Source organism: Ceratosolen solmsi, unplaced genomic scaffold (genome assembly GCF_000503995.2).
Source record: "Ceratosolen solmsi marchali unplaced genomic scaffold, CerSol_1.0 scaffold1, whole genome shotgun sequence".
NCBI classification, from domain to species: domain Eukaryota; kingdom Metazoa; phylum Arthropoda; class Insecta; order Hymenoptera; family Agaonidae; genus Ceratosolen; species Ceratosolen solmsi.
This window is the reverse complement of record NW_011948415.1, coordinates 15,880,210-15,896,627: the sequence shown is the minus strand read 5'-3', so window position 1 is coordinate 15,896,627 and position 16,418 is coordinate 15,880,210. Positions and strand designations below refer to the sequence as shown.

General features: G+C 23.9%; 2 protein-coding genes across 5 annotated transcripts; one reads left to right on the top strand and one right to left on the bottom strand.

The window, feature by feature from the left end:
• Positions 1–1,266: 1,266 nt before the first annotated feature.
• On the bottom strand, positions 1,267–12,300 carry LOC105369023 (ribosomal protein S6 kinase beta-1). The gene is made up of 12 exons (XM_011508260.1): positions 11,654–12,300; positions 5,173–5,213; positions 3,593–3,767; positions 3,428–3,511; positions 3,209–3,342; positions 3,079–3,141; positions 2,875–3,003; positions 2,698–2,788; positions 2,504–2,620; positions 2,182–2,421; positions 1,951–2,102; positions 1,267–1,862 (listed from the first exon to the last, which is right to left on the bottom strand). Exons 1-12 carry the CDS (start codon positions 11,738–11,740, stop codon positions 1,808–1,810), a joined length of 1,368 nt encoding a protein of 455 aa, XP_011506562.1. The 5' UTR covers positions 11,741–12,300; the 3' UTR covers positions 1,267–1,807.
• A 2,931-nt stretch (positions 12,301–15,231) lies between these two features.
• Positions 15,232–16,270, top strand: LOC105369022 (thioredoxin domain-containing protein 17). Of its 4 annotated transcripts, XM_011508259.1 has the most exons (6): positions 15,232–15,382; positions 15,469–15,552; positions 15,645–15,696; positions 15,781–15,813; positions 15,929–16,010; positions 16,079–16,270. In XM_011508259.1, exons 3-6 carry the CDS (start codon positions 15,672–15,674, stop codon positions 16,233–16,235), a joined length of 297 nt encoding a protein of 98 aa, XP_011506561.1. In that variant the 5' UTR covers positions 15,232–15,382; positions 15,469–15,552; positions 15,645–15,671; the 3' UTR covers positions 16,236–16,270. The 4 variants fall into 4 exon arrangements, with proteins under 4 accessions (XP_011506561.1, XP_011506560.1, XP_011506559.1 ...); XM_011508258.1 differs by having other exon boundaries at positions 15,469–15,696; XM_011508257.1 differs by having other exon boundaries at positions 15,645–15,813; positions 16,079–16,264.
• The last annotated feature ends 148 nt before the right edge of the window (positions 16,271–16,418 follow it).

Below are 16,418 nucleotides of genomic sequence, written 5' to 3'. Positions count from 1 at the left end.
AGTTGAAGTCAATATAATTATACTGTCAAAAAAGACAGAAAAAGATGCAACTGAAAAATACCACACAGTACATGCTTAAAAAAAAACGAGACATTAAAATATTAAATTTAATAAATATTACAGATATTGAATCAAGCATTAAATATTCTTCTAATTAAATAAATACGAGTTTACTGTAAAAATACATTATTTATACGTGATTTATATGGTGTATATAATTTTGGTATAATTATCCAATAAAAAAACAATACAGGTATCAAAAAAGAATTTATGGATTTATATTATACCTAAATTAAAATAAAAAGAAAAAAATGCGAATAATATTGATATACAATGTAGATAAAATAAAACTTTAAATTTATCGTAAAATAAGGAAAGTAAAAAAGTTTCATTTACAAATCTATTAATAAATGCGTATTAATTAATTTTTGTATGAATAAATTTTATCATGATTTTGAACACTCATTTTGAAAACGCACATATACTTGGTTAAATAAAAGGATTTTCTTATTTACAAAATTTAATTTCACAATTATTTATAATAAAATTCTTTTAATAAAATTTAATAAAATCAAATTATACAGTTTTCTTAAAATCATATTTGTTGAAAAATAGTAAAATTATTATTTGTAGTTAATTTAATTTATGATGTAAAATATACAACAAAGCATTGCTTAAAAGAACACGCCATATTTTCAAATGAATGCAAGTTTCCTAGTTAAGTTATCTGCCAAAAAATATAATTTTATAAATTCGCAAGGTATTTATAATCTGAAAATGTAAAAGAGTAACATGATTTAACATGTGAGATTAATTTTCTGAAAATTAAAATTTATTTCTCTTATACTTATAATTCTGGGTTTATATCTTTTAATTTTACAATATATCTATTTCATGTGAAAACACATTCAATCTGTCAGACTATTTCAATTTCTAAATGTAATAATTTGTATTTACTATTTTAACATTGATGATTTTTAAATGTTTATTGAAAAATTCAAAACTTTTTCAATTTTGAATTCTAATCTCAGATTTGTAATAAGCAATCTCAAAAACCTCTTCGTTAACTTTATAATTATCTCTGTAAACTCGTCTCAAATGTTGCATTAATTTACAATTTAATATACAATAAAACGATTTAATTTTTACCTAACACTTTCGTTTACATACGAACTGCGGTGGAAATTTAAGATAGCAGCAGCAGCAACAGCAGCAGCAGCAGCAGCAGCAGTAGCAGCAGCAGCAGCAGCAGCAGTTTTCAAATTAATTTTATATAAGTTCAATCTTTAGAATGGTACAATTACATATTTCTCAACCACTATATATGTCTGATGCAGCTATCTTAGATTGTAATTATACGTAATAATATAAACTATTTAGAAAAATTGTCATATAGGTCTTTATTTTAGAAGCTATAAATGATTTTTCAATGTTATAAGTGTTACAGTAATTAAAAACAAGATATAGTATGACATTTTTTCTAAAATAAAATATTTTTTTATATGGGATTTAAATGATAAATGTACTTATTTTAGGCTTTTCAAAAAGCTGTTTGTTGTCATTACTCCTGTTTTTCAGGTGTAATAATTTCTTACCTAATATTTGTAGTTAGTCGTTATATACAAATAAAAAAATTTAACTATGCATAGCTATTAGGCATCTATTGTACATTGTATACATTCTCGAAAAACTCTTCACATAGCTGTGTTATTTATAAAATCTCTTCCCGAGACTCGAGAGTTAATCTTAGAAGCCCAACAGCTAAACGAGAAGATTAAATAACGAAGACTAAATGAGTCAACATTATTTATCCTATTTCAATCATTTCTGCATCTTCTATACTTTGACCAACACCATTATGTCTGAAATGAATATTTATCTTCTCAACTACTATATCATTAATTAAATATTAATTATAAATAAAAAACAAAATCAAAATTTCACAATGACCTATGACTTTGCAGATGTGAATTATGCATGTGAAAGTGATTACCGCGAGGCGAAAACCCACGCATGTTATTTTTCCGCGGACTTCTGGCATTCACTACTCGTGGTTGAGAGCACATATCTTCTAATATACTTGGTGCAACGTACGTAAAGCCCTGTACAGGGTTTAAATAGACATTAAGTTATTTAATACTCAAAAATATATATTGTAATGTAAAACATATAAATATTTACTTGAAAAACTTTATTAGCGGATTCACTTAGTGTGCACTCGGGAGGTGAATCGATTGGCGATGACGTCGTAAACAGTTTATCAAATTGTGAGACATCGTCTTCACTTGCTAATTTTGGTTTAAAAGGTGGCTCCAATTTACGAGATATAACATCATTCCAATCGATAAGCTCAAAGAATTGATGACCTTTAATTTGTTCGGCATCCGTCGATGTTGACCCTAGTCTTTGCGAAACTTGTCTCTGAAAACATATTATTTAAATGAATAACCAAAGAATCTTGAAATAATTTAAAATTATCTTTCGACAAAATTTAAAAGTGTGCCTTTAATAATTTTCTGATAAGATCTCGAGCATCTGGTGTAAGGTATTGAGGTAAATTTAATTTGCCTTTTAAAATTTTTTCAATTGTACTTTTCCTATTATTAGACGTGAAAGGTGGCTGCAACAAAAAAAAATGTGCCCTTTGAATATTATTAAATTTAATATTAAAATGTTTTTATTTTATGTAAAACCTACAGAGCCAGTCAACATATCATACATAAGGGTACCAAGACTCCACCAATCTACAGCTTTACCATGTCCACTTCTTGTTAAAATTTCAGGGGCCCTAAATTAAATTGAATTATAAGTTATAAATTTCGGAATACAAATATTAAATTTTTAATGTTTACAATAATTCTGAAAATTATTTACATATACTCAATTGTGCCACAAAATGTATGAGTAACTGCTCCTTCTTGTATGTGTTCTTTACAAAGTCCAAAATCTGTTAATTTAATATGACCATCTGCATCCAATAATATATTTTCGGGTTTTAAATCTCTATAAAAAAAAATTATAATAAACATTTTGTTGTTTTTTTTAAGACAAAAATTTAAATTTTACAATTTTTGTTACCTATAAATAATGCCTTGTAAATGAAGATGTTGCAATGCTAATATTATTTCGCACAAGTAAAAGCTAAACAAATTTTTATTAATTTTTGGTTAATTTCATTTAATTTAAAAAATTGATCCAATAAACTTACCATGCTGTATCTTCTAAAAATATGCCTTCATTATTTAAATGACGAAAAAGTTCACCACCACACATGTATTCAAGTATTAAATATAATTTACCTCTAGTTTGGAAAGCATACATAAGATCAACGATAAATGGATGCTGTTTAATATAATATAAAGTGTATTAGTGTAAACTATAATTTTTAAGATATAAATCTCAATATTATTTTTGTAGAATAATATACCTTAACAGCTTCTAAAATATTTCTTTCTGCTTTAGTATGTGCGGTATCTTTTTGATTTCTTATAATAGATGCTTTGTGTAATACCTAAGAATATATAAAATAGATAAATATATACATAAAAACTGAAAAATATTATTTAATATATTAATCACAATTTAAATGAACCTTCATAGCAAAAATGGTACCACTATCGTTACCACTAATTTTACGGACTTGAAATACTTTGCCATAGCCACCTTTTCCAATAACTTTACATAGTTCAAAGTCTTGTGGTCCAGCTCTTTCTCTTCCTAAATTGACATTTTGCTCTGATATAGCTACAGTTTCAACTTCTTCTGATCTATTAATTATAATTTAATTTTAATGCTTATACTTAATCATTGTTTGTTAATTATAAATAATAAATGATGAGCTCTTACTTTACATATACATGCTAATAATTTAAATTATTATTTGAACTAACTATAATATTTTAATTATAGATAAACGTAAAAATGAACAAATTAAGGTAAATAAATTGTACGGCATATTTTATAAATATTGTTTATAATTATAATTACTTCTGCATTTTCAATTAATCAGGCCCTTAGCTATTTATATTTGGAATTTAATATTTATTATCATTATTTAAATAAAAAAATTAATAAAAACTCATCTGAATAATATGATCGTTGGGGTTCGGAAAATTTCCATCACATGACTTGTTAAATAAATTTTTTTTTTAATCCGATTTATTTTTTAAAATTCAATACAATTTTATTAATTACTAATGAAAAAATTTAGAAAATTGATAACATATTTAATGTATTAAGAAAATATTACGTTTTTAAAGCATAATTTATCAATTCTTCCATTTAATTATACATTAATATATAATCATTAATAATCAAAAATAAATAATCAAAAGTTTACACTGCCTTGCAAATATCGCAATACGTTTGTTTATTTATTATAATTAATGTTTAAATACATTAATGTATAATCATTATAATTATAATTTTATATATAATTATAATGAATAAACAAATGTATTGCGATATTTGCAAGGCAGTGTAAACTTTTGATTATTTATTTTAAACACACTCACACATTAATGACATTAAATTTATAATATAAAAAAAGGTTAATTTGATTAACATTGTTAAAAACAAGATATCTATATTTTTTATAAAATGATTTAAAGCCAATACAAGCAAATATTTTTTGCGACATTTCAACACATATGACATAATAAAATAAACAAATTTAAATAAAAAATTTAATTTGTTTGACGAAAATGATTAGACTTGTAATATACAATCTTTATGTATGGGAATATTTACGTGTTTAAAATATGTTTTCCATAGTTTTGAACTTAAATTTCAAAATTGTTTCCAGAAATCAAAAAAACATTTTAATATATGTAATTTTTATCAAACTTATAATTTTAATTATGAAAATTTGATAGTTTACAATTTGGCATATAAACATATTACAAAAAGTTGTTTTTACAATATATGCTTTTATTTATAAAACGATAAAATCTATCCTCTGTTGTTCTTACGTTAAAATGAAGCAGCAATTTTTTAATTTTAATTTAATTTTAATCAAATAAATGACATTTATGAAAAATTTGAAAACAATTTGTCAAAAACAATTTATCAAAGTAGAAATATCTTTGTTATTAAGAATTTTAAACAAAGTACTTCGTAATATTTTAAAAACAAGATAAAATTTACAAATAAATATTAATGAAAATTACTCACTCGATAATAGCATGCACATTTGGATTAGGATCGTATTCCACCTGAAAAAATAAAAAAAATTCTCAATTTCACAACCATGCAATATTTTCTCTTTTTATCTTACTATTGTATAGTACATTGTAATACAAATATAGTTAAATTAAAGTATTTTAATACAGAGTTTCGTAAATACAATTGTTACTTGAAATTGTACTGCAGTTCAAATATTTTAACAAAAAGTACAAGAAAAATGTTACAATTAAAGAATATGCTTAATCTGTGCACATAAAAGAGTGCTTAAAAGTAAAAGATGGTAAGCAATTAAATGTTGATATATAATATAGTATAGTGACTGACTGAATAAACTAGTTAAATGGGAACCAACATTTATATACACTCCTTTGCGTAGAAAATGGGAAGGTATTTTATAATTATTATGTGGAAATAATATTACCACTAAATTTGATTCCTCAAAAATACTCAATTTAAAATAAATATTAGATTTAAATTATATTTAATGTATGATATTTATAGTTAAAATCAATGAAATCACAGTAATGGTAGCTTAATAGCAGAGTAATCCTATTTCTCATCATACAAAAATAAGTAGAAAAATTGTAAAAACTAATGAGAAATAACGGGAAAGGATATTAATGCTGCTGTACACGTTCTGTCGATTAGGCATACTGAACACACGAATAAGATTCTGTAGTTCGACATTTTCTTCGGTGAACATATATGAACTATTATCAAATCTTTAATGGGTGTTGAAGATAACTGTATTCAATACATTGTACTATTTTGTAGTCAGTCTATACATCGTCTCTTTTAAATTCACACGTCCAATGTAATAATGGATCGATTTGATCGACATCTGCAAACGATACTCTTTTTTTCTTAATATGTGATAGTTGTGGTTTCAAAAAATCACCCTTCCTTTTGTTCGTCTTAACCTATACAAGCCATCCATATTGTTGATTTTAGCTTATTCTTTTTCTTGGTGCCTTACTTGATTACGTAGGCAATTTTCAGGATTACTTCTAAAAATCTAATTGATTGTCCAACAAACTACTTTCATCTTTATTATATTTAATATCAAATCGCTTTAATTACTCCTATTCATCGAAACATACGAGCGCATGCGCATGCACGAATGAACACGAATAATTATTTGAAAACATAATTTAACATATTCTATGTTATGCAAGAAAGTCTTGTATTTCTGATATAATCATGCTAAATAGTTTACGGTTTTTTTTTTGGTTTTTTTTTTGAGTCTTCCAGTAATATTTATCTATCACGCTATTGGTTCGACTCGTGAAGAAAATGATTATTCAATAAAAAATTTATTATATCATCTATTAAAAACAGAATTTAGGAAAAAACTATATAGCTACTAAAAAAGAGATGAGATTATTATTGCGTTAGTAATTTAATGACTATTAATATTTCTTTTCATTCTGTTTAAATGCCTATGTTTAGTAAAAGATCTTGAAAATTTGAAGTCGATATATGTTCAGATTTGCGCAAGAATTACGCCTATTGTCATTGACTGGATTAAATTGATAATTAAATTTATCTACATATTTATTTTAATAAATGTTTTTATATTTTTATTTATAAATCTTCCACCTAATCAGTAAAACATATGAAATAAAATATTTTTTAGTTTCATAAACACGCTCAGATTAGCCTCCAAAATAATATCGAAAATACAATATGAATTTCAATATGTATAGTTATATAAAAATAAGGTATAGTAATAGAGATAAAGAATGAGAACAACCAACCAAGTAACGAGGCCTTTAAAGAAATACCAAAGAATATGATAGGCAATTCTAAGAATGTATAAGAACTTAATTTTATTTTAAATTGACTTTCTATTTTCTCATATAAGTAATTAAGGCGAAATAAAAAATTACTATCGCAGTAAGTGATTCACACTTGTCTCACATTCATTTACAAATACTTAATTTGGGAAACAAAAGTAATTCGTTTTTCTAATATTATCAAACATAAAATAAATACAGATTTAAAAAATTAATACATTATTATGGAAAATTTCCATTAAAATAATATAAATAATTAATATTATATTTTGATAGTCTAGACATTTTGTTATTATTTGTCTTAATTTTATTAATTAATGTATTTCATAATGAGTAGTATATACTTCTATCTTTTTATTCATAAAGTTTAAATAACAGTTTTGTAACAGATATCAAAAGAAAAGATTAATTTAATAATTTTTTGTAAATAACACTTTTTGAAATCTAAAACGTATCGAAATTTCATTATTTACAAATACGGTAGCCTATTAAAATTAAAACTTATTTTTGTTGCATATTCAACTGAATGCGGCTTTATATAATAATTTTAATTTAACAGCACAATTTATAGATTTCAATTAATTAAATATTCTCTATGCTTCTTTCTGTCAAATATTCTTCTAGAGATTTAATGAAAATTTTGAAAAGTAAATTTATTATATTTCAGAAATACTATTTGAAGATAAATACATTTGAAATATTAATAATGAAGCTCTTAATTTTCAAGAAGACAAATTTCACGATTTCAATTATTGTGAAATAATTAAAAAATTTGAATATGAAGAAAATATTTTATTTTATTTATTAAAACGAAATTTTTGAAAATATAATTTTTATTATTTTATCATGCTTGTACGATCAATTTGCTAAATATTAGAACTATATTATATTATGTAATTTTTATAAATATGTAATTATACAAATATATTGTCAACTATTTAATATTTATATTATAAGTTTCAATATTCGATAGAATTTTAGAAGAGGCATAGCTAATATTATAAATATTTGCATTAAGTTGTTATAATATTTTATAGGATTTATAAATTTAATAATGCTGTTTACTTTATTTTTAATTTATATGGTTACATACGCTGTCGTTGACATAATTTCGACGATACTATATATATACATAAGAGGATAACTACAATGTTCGATTTGTAGATTCAATGAACTGATCGTTTATGCAAGATCGCGTAAATTTGTTATATACTCGGATTGATACAAGTAGGTGATAAAAATAAAAATATTAAAATTAACAAAAGTGAACAAGAGAAAGATAATAGAATGAAACACAATAGAATATATGTCAGGGAAGCCAACTCGAACTAGACTAACTCATTCCAAAATTCACTTTATTATTCAACTACAAAACAAAAACATTGAAATTAATAAAACAAAGGATACAAATAAAGATCCTACAGAGTTTTCACTTACTTACGAGGAGCAGTCATTGCGTATCTAAGTCCCTACATTTTTAGTTATCTTTTCTTTCTTAATACTAATGATTTTTATATTCTCGCCATTATAAGTAATTGCATAGAAATTATTTTGTGCACAAATGAATTGTTAAGTGATTCTTACAATAATATTCGTGCATTAAAATAGTTTTTAAAGCGATTTTTTTTATTTTCCTATCGCAGTTTGTTTAAAAAAAAAATTAAATCAACAATTATACTAAACTAAAGTATAGATTAGAAAATTTTCCATGGTCCATGATTATTCAATATTATTATAAATTAATGTAATAACAAGATTTGGAATAAACAAGTTCATAAAAAATTGGTTAAAGTAAATACTGATTAGTAAAACTACACTAACATAAATGAACGTTGTATATTAAAAAAAATATTTTGATAGAATATTAATGAACTTTTTGGATAAACAATAATATAATACATGCTTAATAAATAACATCATTAAATAAAATTTCAAAAATGAAATAAGCTTAGCCCATACAGAATATAGTTTTGTCTTTGATCAAATAAAAAATATAAAACTACTTATTGTTAATATGTAAATAGTGGATTATGCATCAGAAAACAATCAAATTTCTATCTTACACACATGAAACAATTGATTTAGATTCATTTGTAATTTTTTAAGTTCTTACATAATTAAAAAAAAAATATGTTTTATTATATTCTTTGTATATACTTTAAATAAATAAAAAATATTATTAATTAATGGTATTATCTTCTATGTTAAGTTAATATGAATTTTATTTATTAAGAAAAATAAATATATTATTTAACTATATTACTATTACTCACTTATCATTTCTAAATTTGATGAATGGATTTAAATATATCAATCGTGTAATAAATAGTTAAAAGAGCTTAAAATATGAAACCTTTGAAACTGCAAATATTACAATAATTAATAAAGTTTATATTCATTATAATTAATTCTTATAAGAATAAGAATCCTACACAATAAAGCAATAAGTAGAAATTCCAAATTTATGTTAAAAATTTTTTAAATGAAAAATTTGTAAAAAGTAATTATAGTTTTAAAAAATATATAAATATATTGCTATGTAGATACCATAGTTCCAGTAAAGATCATTGAAGCTGTACATAAATTAGTTTACATAATACAAATATGATTTTATGCGTAACAACGAATGTAAATGTCTGAAGATAAGGGTATATTAAAAGTAAAATTTATTGTAAAAACATAATGATTTCATAGCCATAATTGTTTAAAATTATTAAATTAATTGTAGATAATTACACCTTAATATATGTAAGAAAATTACTTTAATAATTATGCTTTATGAGAGATAAAATAATTTTTCAATTACAACAAAGCAAATAACATTACCTTATGTTTTTGAAATTTGTATTATAAAGTATAATATATTTTCATTCCTACTCAACAGATTTAATTTAGATTTTTCATGACCCTTTTGCTTTTTGTTCGTTCATTAAATGATCAACAAATTTATTACTGGTCCAAAAAAAGTATTCCAATTTCAAGGATTCATAAGGCCAAATATAAAAATATTTTCTATATTGACACTTTATTTGACATTATTATTTATTCTACAATTCTATATTGATAATTTATTTGAATATTGTTAATTATAAATTTTCTTACATAGTTATTTCATATTACTAATAAAGGCAAAATATTTTCAAGAGCTTCGATGTATCCTTAGAATTAAAATTTTTTTTATAAAAAAGGTAGTTTTATTTATTGAAATGATAAAATTAATGAAAATCTAACTGTGGTGCATGCATGCATGCTTCAAATAATTTAATGATAATTTTTTATAGTGAAATGAGTTAGAACACATTGTAAATTACGAAGGATGCTGACTAAATATAATTTTTTTATAAATATGTTAATATAACAATAATTAATATAACAATATATTATTATAACAAACCTCTTCAATCTATCTAGTAAAAAAAATTAAATAAATAAAAAAAAAAGAATGGTTTCATTTTCTTACAACAGAAAGTTAATGAAAATAAAGCTTTAAAAAGTTGTAAATATAATAATTAAAATATCTTTGTTTGTAACAATTTAATGTATCACAGATATTTTTTTTTTTAAATAATATTGAAATGTTTATAAGAAGGGTATGTAGTAAAATTAAATGATAAGTTGAAGTTTTGAATTTCTAAAATTACAAATACATAATTATTACAATAACCTATAATTCATCATCTATAAATAATAATGAATTATACTGTGACAATGTCAATGTAAATTGTAAAATTAAAAGAAAGCAAAAAAATAGTACTTTTTACAATTCATAAAATATTCTGCTTTTAATTTTTTAATAAATATGAAAAAGAAAAATATAAGTAATAACAGAATCAAAATCTTTATAAATGTGAACCATAATTCATTTAAAAGGATTACAGAAATTACCTATTATAAAAATTTGCATAAATAAAATGGTAAATTTCTTATTATGGTTTATTATAATTTATTATAACAATTTTTATATATTAATATTAGTAAGAATCAATAATGTGTAGATATTCGATTTAATATTATTTCAAAAATTAAAATCACTATAAAACTAATAAGTATTTTTGGTAATTTATTGTTTGAATCACTGAACTTTTGAATGTTAGTAACTGCATAATAGTTTTTCTTTTAAATGTTCTATTCTTAGGTTATGTCGCATACGTTAAATTAAATGATCCGATCATTATATTATCAATCAACATTATTATAAATGCTTTCATCCTTAAATTGATGAAAAAAAAAATTATATATATATATATATATATATAAATAAAAAAGAAAAAAGAATAAAAGATGAAGAGTTGGAAGAAAGATAGAGATAAATTAATAATGCATAGTTAATTCTCATATATTCATAAAAATAGTATAAGTATCAGCGCGATCTATCGGTCAAGTTTTCACGTAAAAATTCAACACAATTGTATAGTGCATTACAGCATTCTTACTCATTAATAGTATTCATGTCGCAGCCGTAGCCTTTCACGGCGTGCGTGCCACGCGCTTAATCATCCTCTTACGGAGATAATAATGACTTTGAAAGGGCATGAGATCGATAATAAGATTATAAAACAAAAACATAGCGTGCCCCAGGAGTAACGAATGTAAAAGAAATGTTTGAATTATCTATTGGAAAATAAATTACACTACTCTTGACAGATGTCAAGAATGCGAAAAATGCTCGTTACCTCGCCTATTTCAATAACGTCGTCCTCGGAGTCGTCGTTTGGCACCACGTCCGCGTCATGAAGCTCGATGTCGAAGACTGCCGCCATCCCCTCAGAGAAACCCTGTCATTAAAAAAGGGATCCACAGTGATCGTGAATAATCGAAAAAAATGAATCGATAGCTTGGATCTTGAGAATTGGCAGCGGAATGGATTTTATAACGCTTTCGGACGATTTGGACGGATATCTCACTTGTTAAATTTTCTTCTGCACTGTTGAAAGATCCTTCTCGGAACGATCGAAACCTGCAAGTCTCGAGTCTTGCAACACTGCACGCTTCGTCGACACACAACACTTGACACTCAAGTAATCAATGGTACTAACTATTATACAACGCACGACAATTACTAGGCAATTACTAGGTTCCCTTACTGGCTACTGTTCTCCACTGTTTTACACTGTTTTCGTCACTGCTGCTACACAAATCTATATGGTAGAATGAAGGAATCTCCAAACAGCCAAAATGCTTGACTACCTGAATCACTGAGTATTAATCTTTGACCATTGCCTGCTTTTTCCCCTTCTACATTTATTTAGAATGCATTTACTACTTCAGGGCTTTTATGGTTAGAACGTTAGATGGGTGCATGTGCGGTTGGATAGATGGATGGATGCATGAATGGATGGATCACTGGATGACTGGTTAGATATGTGGTTGGCTGGTTCGTTCGATAGACAGATGGATAAATGGATGGCTGGATCTGCGCACTATCCACCATTAGAACAAAATAGATTAACGATTGTCGACTTGGAGTTCTAACTCGCAAGGCGTTTATCAGAAGGTCGGAAGTATGGGTAACGTAACCGCGATTTGCGACAACCGCGACACTTGCGACGTGACTCTCAGAATCACGGAAAGCCATATTGAAAAGCGAAAAAGGACACTTCACCAATGCTACCACTATCGTGGCATTCAGCGGCAATTCCGCGCAATTTCAAATTATAATTATTCTTATTACTTTCATACACTGTATATGCATATACATTTATTGATTCCCTTACTGTATAGAATTATTATGTAATTTTATTAATAACAATATCAGCGTATTGTAATATAAAAAAAAAAACAAAATATATATAACGAAAAATGAATAATTGTTACAATTGTTTGTCAATTTAAATTATTATTGACAAAATGTTAAAAGTAATATAATAATAAATCAATATTATTTACATATTTTTAATTTCTTCATAATTTTACTATCGCTATAAATATAATTGCTTTTAAAATAAAATTTAACTAATTATTGTTACGATAATTAGTTAATAAATAAAATTATATTTATTAGTATAATGATTGGTGGTTTCACGGTATTGGTTATAAGGACATTTTAAGTATGATATCGATCTCCTCTAATTACCTATAAATAACTGTAGCCATCATAATATACTGCAATTGAGAAATACATTATAAATATATTGGTAGGTGGGCTGAATTTCTCGCCCTATTTATTTTGAAACTCACAAGCTCGTATGTGCACTCGTCCTTATCAATTTAAACTCATTTGCATTATAGAATTTTGTAATGAAACATTTAGAATACAATTTTAGAATCTTACCTCGTACGATAGAATATTATGCCTAGTTAAATTTAAAATTAAAAATTAAATAAATTTTCAAAAATATAACTTTGCCATACTCCTGTAACGTAATTTCTGACGAATGTAAATGAAATAATACAACAAATTCTATCAATCGACGAAATATATATTTTATTGCAAAGTTAGATGAAGATTTAAAAATAAAATAAATCGATCACACAGTACATTAATTTGAAAAATCTCACATGTAATAACGAAATATTTTATTTTGGAAAATATAGCCAGTAAAATCATATATTATATTTAGCATTTATGATAAGTTCAAGTTTAGTTTAAATCTTTAATATCTGTGTTTATTTTAAAATTAATAAGATGCTAGAACAAATAAAGGTGTGAATATGATATGTAATGAATTTATAATTTTTAGAATAATGACTTGATACAACATCGGAATATAATAGCATTATCTTCATTTTTTGTGCCTGATAAAAAAAAATATATATATATATATATAATAATAATAATAAAGCAATTAATAATAAACAAGAGCAGGATATTTAAAAATTTGTCTGTTTTATCATGGATATTGGCTGCGTATCTGTAAAGAATCTATAAGTAATCCATATCGAAAAGCAACATTTGCATTTCCTACAGCATCTGTTATCGATAATTTTTATTCGTCGAAGACAAAATCTTATTGCTTTAACAAAATCGAACTTCAAAAATATAGGCATTATAATTATTTACATTCATATTTAACATTTATAATAAATAAAAGAGTTATATATACATTTTGAGTTATCTTGATTAAAATAACTAAATATGAATAATAATAATTTTAACAAATAATATAATTTAATACAGATAAATTATAATCAATGTATGCTATTTCTCATACAATCAATGAATAATAAAAATATCCTTACACCTATTTTTTTTAAAAAATCAATTATATTAAAATTACAAAAATTTAACAACTTTATGAATTAATTGTTTTTTTAAAGATAGAGATAAAAATTTTTAATTAAAAAATTCTATTTTAAGAGAACAAAAAAAAATTTTTAAATAAAACTAAATTATTTAATCGATATTAATATATAATACATACATATCTATTAAAATCTACGTCCACCAATTAGTGAAAATAGAAAGTCAACGTCAAATATTAATTAAATATTACTGTTTTATTACTTACATATATTACTATACAAAAAATTGCTTAAAAAATTTTTAAGTTATAACTATATAAACGAAATTCTTGAATAAGATTCATCTATTTCAAACACAAAAAGAGATTAAAAAAAAAAATTGAAACGTTTAATCTGTATTTTATTTTTAAATAAATCGTTGCTTTTATATTTATATATTACGGTTGATCAATATAACATTTATTCAAGTATTTTATTTTGGTAAAATATTTTTTAAAAGAATACATTTATAAATATTTAGTTATTGGAATAAGTAACATATTTCTGTTACATTTGATTTGCATTTGAGAATTTCTATAATTCTTGTTATTCTCATCAACTATTTAAGTTAATTGAAAGACTAAATCTTAAAGCAACATTATATATTAAAAGCGTATTAATGGAAAATTTATATAATTTATAAAGGGTGGGGAGTAAAAGTTACTGTTAAATCATTGTATTTTTTTTAAATATTGGTCATATGAACATCAGAAAAAACTGAAATAACTTAATAATTATAAATTAAGAATGCTGAACGATTTCTAATAATAAATTTAGTCAGAAAATTTTTACACAAAAACTCATTAATATTATATTGATAATAAGATATGTAATTGTAAAAAAAGCTTATTTATTACTATGATAATAATTATAAGTTAATTTTTAATGTATCATGTAGTAATACAATTTTAAAGAGACTGGCATCCATGCAAGTGATTGCCAGTTAGTAAATGTAGTTGAGATGATAAAAAATCGCATGCGTACTAGAATTTTAGGAAAGAGCCAATCATCCTTAATATGAAAGGCACAGTGTTGCATTGTGCTAATCATAATATGACAGAAGGAACAGAAGAAATCAAGAAAAAGCTCGTTATCGTTACGATGTAAAAGATATTAAAATATTTTTTTATTAATGTAGAATGCTTAATTTTTTGAATATTTGAAATACATGTACCATATAGGTAAATTTTGCCTTACTCGAGTTCCACGTCAAAATTAATATTAAATTTGTGCAATTGTTATTTAAATTTCATTTATAAAATTTCAGTAATAGTTATACCATATTCTTATTTAATTATTACCTATAAGCCACGTAGCAAAAGAATCGGTATATAACAACGTAACAATAAGTGTCACTATTATTCTCCAAGATCTATTATTTACAAATAATTTTGTATGTTAATCAGCAATTTGTCCCTGTTAAAAGTCATATAACATTTTAAGGTTAATATTAAACTAGAAACTTTGAACATGGTTATCAAGCATCACATAAATGGTTACGCAAATTTCATAACATTTATAAAAAATTTTAAAACGAATAATCCAACTTTTATTTTATATATGGGTTCTGAAATGGCAGATGGAAACAGTTGGTGTCCTGATTGTGTTAAAGGTAGTACTTTATTTCTAATGCCTACCGATATGGCCTATTATTTATATATAATGTAAAGCATATTATCATAGACCAGCTCAATTTATTAAATTTCAAATTTAAATTATATTTCTAGCTCATCCATTTATAGAAAAGGGAATACAGTCGGCTCCTGGAACATATCATTATATTATTGTCTCGGTTGGTGATAGGGCTTTGTAAGAAGAATAATTTTTATTGAAATTCCATTAAATTATAAATATAAACATACAATTATATTTTATAGTTGGAAAAATAGTAAATGTCCTTTTCGAACAAATTCTGAAATTCACATACAAACTTTGCCAACGCTTGTAAAATGGGGAACGCAAAAACGTTTAGAAGGTGATCAATTATTAAATAATGATCTAATTGAAATGCTATTAGCAGAGGATGATAATTAAAAAATACATTTTATACTATTATATATATATATTTTTTTTTTTTGCGTAAATAACAATTTTATAATATATAATATGTAAAGCTACAATGTAATATAGATTTACATTTTTTATATTTTTTTATACAAAAATTATAAAATATTAAAATTAACATTGAATATTATTATGTACAAAAATCAATAACTA

What these genes read in the sequence shown, in the direction of transcription:
- LOC105369022 (XM_011508257.1), top strand. Translation starts at nt 15,672, where the DNA reads ATGGTTATCAAGCATCACATAAATGGTTACGCAAATTTCATAACATTT. An exon ending in GTGTCCTGATTGTGTTAAAG is followed by an intron (nt 15,814 to 15,928) that starts GTAGTACTTTAT and finishes TTATATTTCTAG; the next exon opens with CTCATCCATTTATAGAAAAG. An exon ending in TCGGTTGGTGATAGGGCTTT is followed by an intron (nt 16,011 to 16,078) that starts GTAAGAAGAATA and finishes TATATTTTATAG; the next exon opens with TTGGAAAAATAGTAAATGTC.
- LOC105369023 (XM_011508260.1), bottom strand. Translation starts at nt 11,740, where the DNA reads ATGGCGGCAGTCTTCGACATCGAGCTTCATGACGCGGACGTGGTGCCA. An exon ending in ATGATATGTTGACTGGCTCT is followed by an intron (nt 2,621 to 2,697) that starts GTAGGTTTTACA and finishes TTTTTGTTGCAG; the next exon opens with CCACCTTTCACGTCTAATAA. An exon ending in CCGCTAATAAAGTTTTTCAA is followed by an intron (nt 2,103 to 2,181) that starts GTAAATATTTAT and finishes AACCCTGTACAG; the next exon opens with GGCTTTACGTACGTTGCACC.